Source organism: Hyperoodon ampullatus (genome assembly GCF_949752795.1).
Source record: "Hyperoodon ampullatus genome assembly, chromosome: 10".
Classification (NCBI taxonomy): Eukaryota; Metazoa; Chordata; class Mammalia; order Artiodactyla; family Ziphiidae; genus Hyperoodon; species Hyperoodon ampullatus.
In genome coordinates this window covers 65497969-65511368 of record NC_136923.1, presented here as the reverse complement: position 1 = coordinate 65511368, position 13400 = coordinate 65497969, and the positions used below count along the sequence as shown (strand labels likewise).

At 45.7% G+C, this 13400-nt stretch overlaps 1 protein-coding gene across 1 annotated transcript; it reads left to right on the top strand.

Moving 5' to 3' along the window:
• Positions 1–414: 414 nt before the first annotated feature.
• Positions 415–3570, top strand: LOC307059145 (HLA class II histocompatibility antigen, DO alpha chain-like; the record flags this gene model as incomplete). Its single annotated transcript, XM_079712887.1, has 5 exons — positions 415–496; positions 1881–2129; positions 2576–2857; positions 2957–3092; positions 3323–3570. The coding sequence occupies 5 exons, from the start codon at positions 415–417 to the stop codon at positions 3324–3326; spliced, it is 753 nt and encodes a 250-aa protein (XP_079569013.1). The 3' UTR covers positions 3327–3570.
• Between the last annotated feature and the right edge of the window lie 9830 nt (positions 3571–13400).

Here is a 13400-nt window from a genome sequence, read left to right as displayed (position 1 = left end):
ATTGGTCCACAAAAACGTATAGGACGAGTAGGAGTCCCTACACCATGGATTAAGACAGAGGATTTGTTTGAGCTCAGCTGTGCGGTGCTCTGATGGCCTTTTCTCTCCCTTCACAGGATTCCTTCTTGGAGGATGTAGAAAGTTAATCTAAGCCCTTCCCATCCCTTTGACTTCCTGTGGACCAAGCCTCCCTGGTGCTCGTGGACCCAATGAATTCTTCCATCTTCTCACCCAGGCTCTTTCCTCTACTTCTTTCCCCAGCAACAGCTACACTAACTCAGAGAATTTCTCTGATTGGCTGAATACAGCAGGGGCCTCCCCCATTCTAAAATCTGTTTCTTCCTCTTTACCTTCCCCCTCTTCCTTTACCCTCCACACCGACTGGGACTTATTTGGTTAAAGCACCAGGGGACAATGGTCCTCCGTGGGGGGCTGGTCCTGGGACTCCACACCTTGATGACCCTCCTGAGCCCCCAGGAAGCTGGGGCCATCAAGGGTGAGTGCAGAGGGTGCTGGGTGAGGAGAGGAGATTGAGGGCGTGGGGTTACACGCCACATGGTACAGAGAGTGAACAGTTCCTTTCCTCTGGTTTATGGGCAACTTCTTTTACCCGCATCCCTCTCACCTCTATCAGGTCTGTCCTGGACCTAAAATACAGGTGCAGCTCAGCCCAGCATCACATTCAGGTGCCTCCTCATTCCTCCCTCCTCTCTGAGACCCAAACCTCCGTCCTACTGCTGCCCAGCATCCTGATTTCTGTACCACTTCCTGGCTTCGGGCGAGCCCATTTTCTATTGCTGTATTTATCACCAGGTCAATAGGTAGCTGTTTATCTGTCTTTATCCTGCTCTAGACTTGAGTTCCTTGTGTGCGGGGTCCACAGCTGGTTTGTCTGTATTTCCTTGGGGCCTGGTATCGTGCTGGGCACATGGTGGTTTCTCACGATTATTGCACAAATAATTTCATAGAATTATAAAAGCATCTTATCAACGAACACCTAACTTCCAGTTTCTAGAAAATTGAGCCTCAGTCATGGGAAGACTCACATTTGTGCATAATGCTCTGAGACAGAAGAGTTGGGACATGAACCCTGAACTTCTGACTCCTTTTCCACTGCTCTTTGCAATACCTTGGGCTGCCTTTTTTTTTTTTTTTTGTGGTACGCGGGCCTCTCACTGTTGTGGCCTCTCCCGCTGCAGAGAACAGGCTCCGGACGCGCAGGCTCAGCGGCCATGGCTCACGGGCCCAGCTGCTCCGCGGCATGTGGGATCTTCCCAGACCGGGGCACGAACCCGTGTCCCCTGCATCGGCAGGCGGACTCTCAACCACTGCGCCACCAGGGAAGCCCCTGGGCTGCCTTTTTCTATCCCTTCAGTCTCTGGTCACAAATCTTAATTCGTACTCCTGCCTGCTATCACCTGTTTCCCCTCACATCCACTTACACTGCATCTCTGTGCCCAAAGCTCCATGGATGCTCTTAACCTTACTTATTTTCTCCTCACCCCATCCCTACTCACCTGTGATCTCACACACAGGACCTGGTAGCACAGCTGGAGCAGACCATCAGAGCCAAGATTTAACTCTGGGGATCCCAAGCCTGAGTTTAGGCAACCTCTCCTCTTCCCAACCCCGTATGCCAGGCTGCACCCATGTCTCTGTGCTGGCCAGTGTGCAGGGGATGTGCCCATGCCCTCCATCCTCTCCCTTCCGTCCCTTGGCAACCCTTCTACTCTCCAAGGACCAGCTCAGCATCAGAATGGGACTCTGCCCCCACACAGAACCAAGGATGGGGCACAGCTCAGAGACTCAGTACATCACATCTGATGGATGAGACTGATACCTTTTCTTTTCTCCCCCAACCCTGAACTCACCCAATACAGCTGACCACATGGGCTCCTACGGACCAGCCTTCTACCAGTCCTATGATGGCTCGGGTCAGTTCACCCATGATTTCGATGGAGAGCAGCTGTTCTCTGTGGACCTGAAGAAGAGGGAGGCTGTGTGGCGTCTGCCTGAATTTGACAACTTCGCCTACTTTGACCCGCAGAGTGGGCTGGCCAGTATCACGATGATCAAAGCGCATCTGGACGTCTTGGTGGAGCGCTCGAACCGTACCAGAGCCGCCAACGGTACCAGGCCTTTCCTCTGTGCCCCCCTCCACCAAGCCCCTGGCAGGCAGGGGAGGCCCAGAGAAGCCTCCTCCCCCCACCCCCCACAGGCCTCTATTGACTCCCGGGCTCCACTCTCAGAATCTGAGACTGTTGTGCTCAGGCCCTTTCCTTCCCAGGAGGTGCTAGATCGCCTCAGATTCCTTCAGCAACCTCTTCCTCTTGAGAAATGACCCCTCCCGCTGGACTCCCCATCAGGGACCTGGCAGATACAGGATCCCCTGGGGCCCCCTCTGCCCTCCACAGTCTCTCATCCCTCTGTCCCCCTGCTTCTGTCCTGGTGTCACCATCCTAGACCATTCCCTGCTCTCGGAAAGCTAATAGGAGGAAACACCCTTCAATCCCAGCCCTGATAAGGCCCAGCTGGAGGGCTGAGCCTGTGGGATTCAGGGCCTGGTTCCTCCTAGTGTCCCCAAGAGTGACTGTGCTGCCCAAGTCTCACGTGGAGCTGGGCCAGCCCAACGTCCTCATCTGCGTCGTGGAGAACATCTTCCCCCCTGTCATCAATATCACCTGGCTGCGCAACGGTCAGACCATCACCGAGGGGGTGGCCCAGACCAGCTTCTATGCCCAGCCCGACCATCTGTTCCGGAAGTTCCACTACTTGCCCTTCGTGCCCTCGGTGGACGACTTCTATGACTGCAAGGTGGAGCACTGGGGCCTGGACAAGCCGCTCTTTAAGCACTGGGGTATGAAACCCCCTCCCCAGCACCCCCCTTCTCACACCCGTGTGTCCTTCACTCTGGAATCCCTTTGCCCGACCCGCTGACCCTCCCTTTCTCTCCCAGAGCCCCAGGTGCCTACCCTGCTGCCTGACACCACAGAGACCCTGGTCTACTCCCTCGGCCTGGCCCTTGGCCTGGCCGGCTTCCTCGTGGGCGTCACCCTCATCATCACAGGCACATGCCTGTCCAGCACCCCCAGGTGCGCAGGACTCGGGAGTATGGTGGGGAGGAAAGCAGATGACTCTGCACGGGACGAGGGTGGAGGATGAGAGATTCTGTGAGGGGGGGTGGGGTCAGGGACGAGTGGTAGGCAGGGAATAGAAGAGAAGAGGTGAGGCGAGGGTGTCAGGTTTGGGGGAGGTGGGCAGAGATGGGATCCCAGAAGTGTGAGCTGGGACAACATTGGTCATATGGTTTTTGCTACTTTAGGTAATGGCCCTTCTGAGAGAAACAAGTAGGGGAGACACCCTACGGCTTCCTGGCAAGTGTCTGACAGCCCTTGAATGCTCAGTGCCAGAGTCTACCACATTCATCCCCACCGTGCTGACTTTGAATGGGATCAACCTCTGTCCTATAGGTCTCCTCCTTTTTGGCTCCTGTACTCATGGCAGGGATTTGTGGGGCACCAAGGAGTTCCCTTTCCCACCCCCAAAACACACAGACACACACACACTTTCTTGCTCTACCCAAAGCCCTGGCTAGCAGCAGTAAAATTTTAAACAGTGTTTGCACTGTATGCATTTTACCAGGTCTTGGCCAATTCTTTCAGGGTGTAAGGCATGCTGGGATCTGGAAGTGGGAACTTCTGGGGAAGACTACTGAGCGTGACCACCTGCTACTGGGGATTGACAATCATTCCCGGGCCAGTCTAGCTACGTCTTGCTCCATTTGACTCAGCAGTTTGGGTCCCCTTGTGTGTCACGTGTGAATGGACCGTTTCACATGGACATCATGAAATCAACATCCTGAATTCAGATTTGCCCCAAAAGGGATGCAGAGTATCCTGTTCATTGCAACTCCCTGCAACCAACGACAGTTCTACAGGGCACCAGGAGAGGAAACGTTCATGGAAATTTCAGTCTTGTCCAGATTTACTCTGTCATGAAGAGGCCATTGGCATCCAGCCATGATCTACAATGTCATCTCCTTTTTCTACATTCCCTAGAGTCCCAAGCATGACAAAGAGCCCCAAGGCTTGGGTAGGATGGCCATATCTTCTGCCTGGGGTCAATCATATCAGGTAGGAGGGTAGCAGAGTAGATCATCAAGGTATCTGGTAAGAGGGAGGTCTAAGAGAGATCCACCTGAATGCCCTCTAAATCTGTGGCTTGGAAGGTTTTACTTTACTGTGAACAAAATTTAAAATGCACACAAAGAGGAAACTAACTATACAAAGTAGTTTATGTCAAGTACCAAATGAGTGGTACAGATTGGTGGTTTTCAAACTGGAATACAGAGAAGAGTCACTTGAGAGCCTTTTAAAAGGTACAGGCTTCTCCCAGATCTACTATCTCAGGGCCGGGGAGAGTGGTGACAGGGAGTCTGTAATATTTTAACATGCTCTAGATGGTGCCGATGAAGCCATCCTGGACCCAGGCTGTGGTCAGGGAACGGGGACCCATGGACATAGTCTGGTGCTATTGGAGGTCATTGGAAGAGGGGATCCCTGAGGTCTGAGTAGGCTGGGAGGGCTTTCTGGAAAACCTGGGTTTTTTAGGGCATGAAAGTTGAGGAAGGGACTTCCCAGTGGTTAAAACTATGTGCTTCTAATGCGGGGGCACAGGTTCGATCCCCGGTCAGGGAACATTCTGTTGCACACAGCCAAAAAAAAAAAAAAAAAAAGTTGAGCAAGATACAGGTGAGTAGGGGCAAGATGGGGGTTGGAACTGGGAGCATTTGGTCCCGGAAAAGAGAGAAACCAAGAGATTCTGGGGACTCTGTGGATTTCCCAAGAGAGAATAAATGGGGGGAAATTGATGGCCAGAAGAGGACTTGGATGGAAGTGGGAGAAGATTGTTCTAATCTAGGTTTTTGCTTGCCAGTCACAGAAACCCTATTAAAATGGTTATAGACAGGGCTTCCCTGGTGGCGCAGTGGTTGAGAGTCTGCCTGCCGATGCAGGGGACATGGGTTCGTGCCCCGGTCCGGGAGGATCCCACATGCCGCGGAGGGGCTGGGCCCGTGAGCCATGGCCGCTGAGCCTGCGCGTTCGGAGCCTGTGCTCCACAACGGGAGAGGCCACAGCAGTGAGAGGCCCGCGTACCACAAAAAAAAAAAAAAAAAAAAAAAAAAAAAATGGTTATAGACAAAAGGAGAGGGTATTTACAATAAAGACACAAGAGTGGTATACAGAACCCAAGGGTGGGTTTGAGCCAGGCCCTGCAAGGAACAGAACTCAGAATGGAAGAGCCATCAGAATCCAGAGCAGTCCCTCTTGCTCTCTCTCGGGGCCATATGGTCCCTGTTTTCTAGATCCCTCGGTACGTCAGCCATATTCTCTCCCTACGGACTGACTGTCCTTTTCAGCTGACATGTCAACCCTATAGGTCCTGTGTTTGTATGTCACCTCAGCTCTGGCCGCCCACAGGGACTGTGTCTCCCAGTCACAATTTTAAATTATTGAAAAAACAAACGACTGCCCAAACTTGGGGAAAGTGTCCACCCCAGCCCAATGTACTGTGACCAGGGGACCAAGATCCCATAGTACAAACATGGTGGTGGCTGGCACCCACCTCTGAGGTGAGGAGTCAGGTCGTTCTCAGAGAAAGAAGATCTCAGAAGACACCACAAGAGATGTCTGTCCCCATAGTGCCCTGATCTCTGCTGACCTTTTTTTTTTTTTTTAATTTTATTTATTTATTTATGGCTGTGTTGGGTCTTTGTTTCTGTGCAAGGGCTTTCTCTAGTTGTGGCAAGCGGGGGCCACTCTTCATCGCGGTGCACGGGCCTCTCACTATCGTGGCCTCTCTTGTTGTGGCGCACAGGCTCCAGACACGCAGGCTCAGTAATTGTGGCTCACGGGCCCAGTTGCTCCGTGGCACGTGGGATCTTCCCAGACCAGGGCTCGAACCCGTGTCCCCTGCATTGGCAGGCAGACTCTCAACCACTGCGCCACCAGGGAAGCCCTCTGCTGATCTTTTACTTAAAACTTAACTTGATGCATCCTTGGAAAAGTGTTTCTCTGATCTCTGTCCTAATGTTTAATAAAGTCATAAAAGTGTCCTGTTTTGAACAGACTGGTGGTTGCCAAGTGGTGTGGGGCTGTTGGGGAAGGGATGGAGTGGGAGTTTGGGGTTAGCAGATGTAAACTCTTATATATAGAATAGGTAAACAACAAGGTCCTACTGTAGAGCACAGAGAACTATATTCAATATCCTATGATAAACCATAATGGAAAAGAATATTAAAAAAAGAATGTATATATATGTACAACTGAATCACTTTGCTGTACAGCAGTAATTAACACAACATTGTTAATTAACTATACTTCAGGAAAAAAAAAAAGTGTCCTCTTTTGACCAGAAGTGTGCTTTTTTTTCACTATGCATATATTACCCAGAAATCACTAGAAACAATTTGGAAGGAATATGGAGTAATTCCAAATCTTTTAGGTTTATGTATCTGCCTTCACACTCACATTATTTTTCTTCTAGTCTCAAAGTAAATTACCTCTCATTAAAAAAAAAATTGTCCTGCATTCCTTTTTTTAAAATAAATTTATTTATTTTTGGCTGCGCTGGGTCTTCATTGCTGTGTGCGGGCTTTCTCCAGTTGCAGCGAGCGGGGGTTACTCTTCGTTGTGGTGCACAGGCTTACCGCGGTGGCTTCTCTTGATGCGGAGCATAGCCTCTAGGTGCGCAGGCTTCAGTAGTTGTGGTACACGGGCTTCGGTAGTTGTGGCTCGCGGGCTCTAGAACGCAGGCTCAGTATCCGTGGTGCACAGGCTTAGCTGCTCCGCGGCATGTGGGATCTTCCCAGACCGGGGATCGAGCCCGTGTCCCCTACATGGGCAGGCGGATTCTTAACCACCGAGCCACCAGGGAAGCCCTGTTCTACATTCTTTTTTTGTTTTTTTTTTATTTTTTTATTTATTTTTTATTTTTTGGCTGCGTTGGGTCTTTGTTGCTTTTATGTGGGCTTTCTCTAGTTGTGGCGCGAGGGCTTTTTCATTGTGGTGGCTTCTCTTGTTGCAGAGCACAGGCTCTAGGCGCGCAGACTTCAGTAGTTGTGGCTCACGGGCTCTAGCGTGCAGGCTCAGTAGTTGTGGTGCACGGGCTTAGTTGCTCCGCAGCATGTGGGATCTTCCCAGACCAGGGCTCGAACCCGTGTCCCCTGCATTGGCAGGCAGATTCTTAACCACTGCGCCACCAGGGAAGCCCTGTTCTACATTCTTGATCTGACTTCTTTCAGTCTCTTTTAGAATAGACAGTCACCTTCTCTTCTGTATTTTCAAACTCTCCCCCTTTGCAGTGTTCCCTCTCCACAGATAATAAACATATCATCACTCTCATATACTGAGAACGTTAAATCTCTCTGTCCTATAACCCACGCCCCGCAAGCTCCTCCCGTCACTTTCTCTGAAAGAGGATTCTGCATGGGCAGCATCCACATCCCCTCTTCCAATCTACTTTCTTTCTTAAAATTTTAATTTTTAACAACGTAATTTTATCCACATAGTTTAGAGAATCCAATAGTTCTACCAGATTTGCGTAAAAAAAAAATTCCAGTCTCTAGCCCCTTCTCCTATCATGTTCTTGTCCCCAGAGTTGATAAGTTTTCAACTGTTTTTAACTAATTCTGTTGATACTGACCTTCTGTCTCTAAATAGTATTCTTGCTTTGCTATATCTTGATTTTTCAGCTTCAGGCCTTTTCCCTTTACTTCCTGTTATGGAAGAAGAGGATTTAAATTTTTTCATTCTCACACCACACACATGCACCCCTTCCTCTAATATAGTTATATTGTACTTTTGGCTAGGTTGGTGTTCAGTGTTTATATTATTATGATCTTGTGAAGGGTATTCATAGCCAAACTACAGAGTAAACCATGCTTGCTCTTCCTTTCCTAGACAACTTTGTGTTTTCCCTGGGATGAGTAATCGGCCTGTTTTCTCTTTGCTTGGTTTTCTTGGTACCTATCATTAATGAATCACAAATTTCCTCACAATACAATCAGCTACCCTGGGTATTCTGTCCATTTTACTGTCAGATAAAACTCCCAGAACCTTGTGTCGACTTTGATCTTAACTAGTTGCTCTCAGTGAGACAGCTGTCATCCTGGGACCACCATTTACCATCCTTGTCAGGATTTACCTGTCCTCTGTGTTGGACCTTCTGTTTCTTATATCCAACTAGAAGAATGACCAGGTTTTGGAATTACTGACGAGATGTTACTTCTCCCAACCATTCATGTAACTCCTCTTTTTCAGACTTTCTCACTTAGGATAGACTCTCAATTCCTTACTGCCTAAGGCTCTCCAACCTCACCCCTCCTCCGGCCTTCCTTCTTTCATTAAGTTACAGCCACACTCTATTTCCTTAGAATCCTCCTGCCTGTGATCTTAACATCAATGCTTCCAACTCATCATTCATTCACAACACATGTGGTAAAAATTCAGAGGCTTCCCTGATCAGCTTTGCTAAATAAACCACCCAGCTCCAGTCCTTCTCGATCACAAGACTCCATTTATCTTTGTGGACAGACATCTCTCCTGGAATGGAGGCCCTCCTTTCAGGCTTTCTTTCCTCCTTCGGGGGAGTGACCCGTCATGTAGAGACGTCACTTCCTCCCTTCTCTCCATCTCTCCCCTCGTCTCCAGTCATTTCCACTAACTGTGGTTTGGCTCTGTCTTGTGGTTTGATTCCACCTCCTGTGGAGGCTCCAAATTTGAGTAAACCTCCTCTTCCCAGGAGAAGACTCCCTGGCATTTCTGCCCCCCGGAGACTTTCTGTTGCCCCATCCCTAGAGCCCCAGCGCCACTCCTGAGACTCGGTTGGATTCCCACTTTTCCTTCATTCCTTCCCTCAGGCCTGCAGTATATGCTCTGCTGCAGGTACAAGTTCTTACCATAATGCCTGGAACATGGCAGTTACTCAGTAACTGACCAAAGAGTAAGATGTAGTCTGCTCAGCTCTCAAATTCCTTGATGACACACCCAAATGAAGAAAACATTTTAAAACTTTCTGCTGTTATTGACATGATTGCTTTTATGATTACTATTAGCTTTCATGTATTGAGCACTTCCAATGTGCCAAGCACTAAACACTTATATCTGTCAAAGCTATGAGTTTGCACACCTACCACGGTGCTTCCTAAATTGTTCCATGGAACTCAAATGTGCTGAAGGATGTTAATAACTAAATTAAAAACAAATCAATGTAAGTAACCTTTTTTTTCTAAAACATATTTTAATATGGGTAAGGAAATGCCAAACATAAGTATGCAGGTTTTAGTATATAGCAATCTGCCTTTCAAAAATGACATGTCATGTTTGGTAATAGGAAAAGATTGGAAACATGTCCAACAAGAATGGAAAAGTTGAAAGAGCTATGGTACATCCATGAGAAGGAGAAACATTAAGCTGTTAGAATGAGGAAGATCTCTTTAAGCTGATATGGAGGGATCCCTAGGATGCAGTGGAAAAATGCAAGATACAAAAGAATGTACGTACTGTGTGCTACCTTGGGGTAAGAAAGAGGGAAGATATATGTTTGTAGAAAGCCACACTGAAGAGATAAACCAGAAATTGTTAAAAAAGTGGTAGGGGGGAAGAGCAGAGTTGAGGGAATGCATTTGAGGCAACAGGGATAAAAGTGAATATTGACTTTTGAAATATACAAATGCTTAACAATTTTAATAAACATGAAACAAAAAGCCCTAAAATTTAAAACAAACATAAACAACTGAACCAAGAGAGAAGACTTATTTTAACTCCTATTAGAAAACAGTACTGTATACTCTTAGTGGACTATAATCTAAGGACAAAAAGAAGTACTAAAAACGTTGATAGTCATTCAGTAGTTTTATCATTAGTAATAATATTGTATTGTTATTTTGAAACTATGTTTATATATATTACAGGATAAAGCAACTCAGGAATGATGTAATGCATTTGGGAACTGTGATTTTAGCGTATAAAAGGAAAGAAAAAAGTAGCTGAATTAAAACCCTAATATTAAATTTGAATTAGAAACATCAATTTAAACTAATGATTTATAAATATATATATTTTCTAGCTCTAGCAAATGAAAGAACCTGGAAGCAATGGTCCTTCAGGAGCGATGGGCATCCTTAGAGCACAGATTGTGTTTTCTTAATACCATTACCCAATAAAAGGAACTGGAGTTTCTTAGAGAAGTGACTTATTTCAAGTCTAAGCTAGGGAAAACACAAAGCAAGCTTGTTTCAGAAAACAAGAAAGTGCTCAAAGACTACCAGAGTCATGTCAAAAGAAAAGAGCATCCACCTTGAAGGGGCTCCCACTGGCCAAATTTGGGACAATTTGAGGATTAAAAAAAATTACTATAATCAACTTAAACACATTGAATGGATAAAAATGCATGAGTCCCTAATAATAATCAAATAAAGATAAAGCAAACAAGCAACAACAACAAGACTTTTCTATCACCACTGGGTGTAATATTCTATTTCCAACAAAGAAAATTGATACTTAAACAAAACAAGCGGGCTTCCCTGGTGGCGCAGTGGTTGAGAATCTGCCTGCTAATGCAGGGGACACGGGTTCGAGCCCTGGTCTGGGAAGATCCCACATGTCGCGGAGCAACTAGGCCTGTGAGCCACAACTACTGAGCCTGCGTGTCTGACGCCTGTGCTCCGCAACAAGAGAAGCTGTGACAGTGAGAGGCCCGCGCACTGCGATGAAGAGTGGCCCCCGCTTGCCACAACTAGAGAAAGCCCTCGCACAGAAACGAAGACCCAACACAGCCAATATTAAATAAATAAATAAATAAATAAATAAATAAATAAATAATCACACACACACACACACACACACACACACACACACACACACACAACAAACAAACAAAAAAACCCAAGCAGATATCCTGACTTTTCAGAAGGAACTCTATAGTTCCCTGGTTGAGAAAATGTCTTCCTTTCAGATGATGGCCAGGTGGGAAAAATAGAATGATAAAATCAGTATTTTGCAACCCTAATAAACAAATTGTTTCAGGGAAGGCATCTAGATGTTAGGAGAACAGATGACTGGAAACGGGAGAGTCCCATTACACCAAAGTATCATGCCTACAGACTGTTTACTATTGATGAAAGGGAGAAAATATCTTCACAGAGGAGAGAGATCTGGCTGTCACTGCCTCAGCTCGGCAATCCAACTTGGCTTCACCAATAATGAGACAACAACACAGTCATCACATCATTCTTGATGAGATGAAAAATACACAGTATCACCTATGAAGAATTATAGTCAAAAAGATCTTTAATCTGAATCTGATCAAGCCTTCTGTTCAAAGTTCTAGTTTATAAAAAATACATTGGATAGAGGAATAAGTCAAATGAAGCCAGGAAGAAATAATCATACAAATTCAGAATGTGAGATATTCTATAAGAAAATTGGCCTGGTCTCTTTAAAAACAACATTAAAAAAAGGAGGAGGGGGTGATTAAGAGAGACTTGAGAGACATTACAATCAAATTTAGTGGGTGGTTCTTGTCAACATCTTTGGGGGAAAACAGATATAAAGACACTTTTGAGACAAATGGGAAAATAGACTGGGTAACCAGTGATATTTGGAAATTATTTTCAATTTTTTTCAATATGATTACTGTACTGTGGTTATGTAGCAAGACAACTTTAAGTATTTAGAGATAAAATGCCATGATGTCTTTATTTTGAAATGGACGCAGATATACACACACACACATGCGCAGTTGCAACAAATATGGCAAAATCTTGATAGTTGTTGAATCTATGTTATGGGTAGTCAAGTATTCTTTGTGCTTTTTCCAGCTTTTCTTTACATTTGAAATTTTCATAATATTTCATAATAAAGTGTGTGTGTGTGTGTTTGTGTGCTGTTTTTGAAAATAGCAGGAAATTAAATGAGAGATCATTGGATTCCTGAACCCATGAGTTGATATATGCTACTGATTGAATAATTACTCCTCTGTAATAGATATTTTGTACTTTAAATATAAATAAGTTTAACCTTTTGTTCTTTTTTTAAATTAAAATAAAGTAAGCATGATGTAATGCCTTTTTTTTGGTTACATTACATGGTTATTAAATACACACATAAAATTTGGCCATTTCTTCCAGCAACCTTTTCATCCCCAGGTTCAAAGCACAGCCTCATTTTATTCTGGAAGCCCTACAATTGCTTCCTCAATATCTTATCCTTTGAGAAAATGTTCTGTAGTCAAAAGTTACTATCACACTGCCTGTAGTCATCTCAGGAACACCAAGAGTAAGTTCAACAGTAAAAATATTAAGATGGTTTGTAATTTTGTACTTTTATCCATGTTTGAGATTTTTATTGTCAATCCCAATCAGAAAAGAGAGAAGATTAATCAAAACATTTTTAAAAAGAAGAAGATACAAAATTTCCAAAATCTTACAAAGTTCATGTAATTTTTATTATTCTTATTATTTTTAATTTATTTTTTGGCTGCGTCTCTGTTGCTGCTTGAGGGCTTTCTCTAGCTTCAGCGAGCAGGCACTACTCTTCCTTGTGGCGCTCGTGCTTCTCTAATTGAGGTGACTTCTCTTGTTGCGGAGCATGGGCTCTAGGCACGTGGGCTTCAGTAGTTGCAGCACGTGGGCCCTAGAGCAGGTGGGCTCAGTAGTTGCGGCACACAGGCTCTAGAGCTCAGGCTCAGTAGTTGTGGTGCACGGGCTTAGTTGCTCTGCGGCATGTGGGACCTTCCCGGACCAGGGATTGAACCCGTGTCACCTGCATTGGCAAGTGGATTCTTAACCACTGCACCACCAGGGTAGCCCTGGTCTATAATTTTTTCATCCTTTTTCTCTCCTTTTTACACAGTCAATACAAGCCAAGATATCCCCCTCCCCAACTTTCCTCTTGTGGGCCCTGTCCAGCTGGTCAGAGCCCCATCTCCTTCACATCCACCACCTATACCCTGGCAGCCTTTTTCCTTCACAAAGGTCCCAGTCTCTAAGCCAAGCCTGAAGGATGGTAGGTATGAATAGTCACCATTCAGATATTACTCAGTGATATTACTGAGTGAATACCACTCAAAGTGAATAATTACCACTCATCTTGCTTCCTCTTCACACAGCAAAAGTCATCATTGGGGATTCCCTCACCTGTACTGATGGAACAAAGTTGTTTCATTTTTCCTTTTGTGTCTTCACACTTCCTAATATTTCTTCAGCTAAGCTCAATTTAGTTGGGTTTGGTGAAAAAAAATTATTTTTCTACAGCATGGTGAAATCTTGGGCAAAGCTACACTTAAAAAGATGTTGAGGGGCTTCCCTGGTGGTGCAGTGGTTGAGAGTCCGCCTGCCA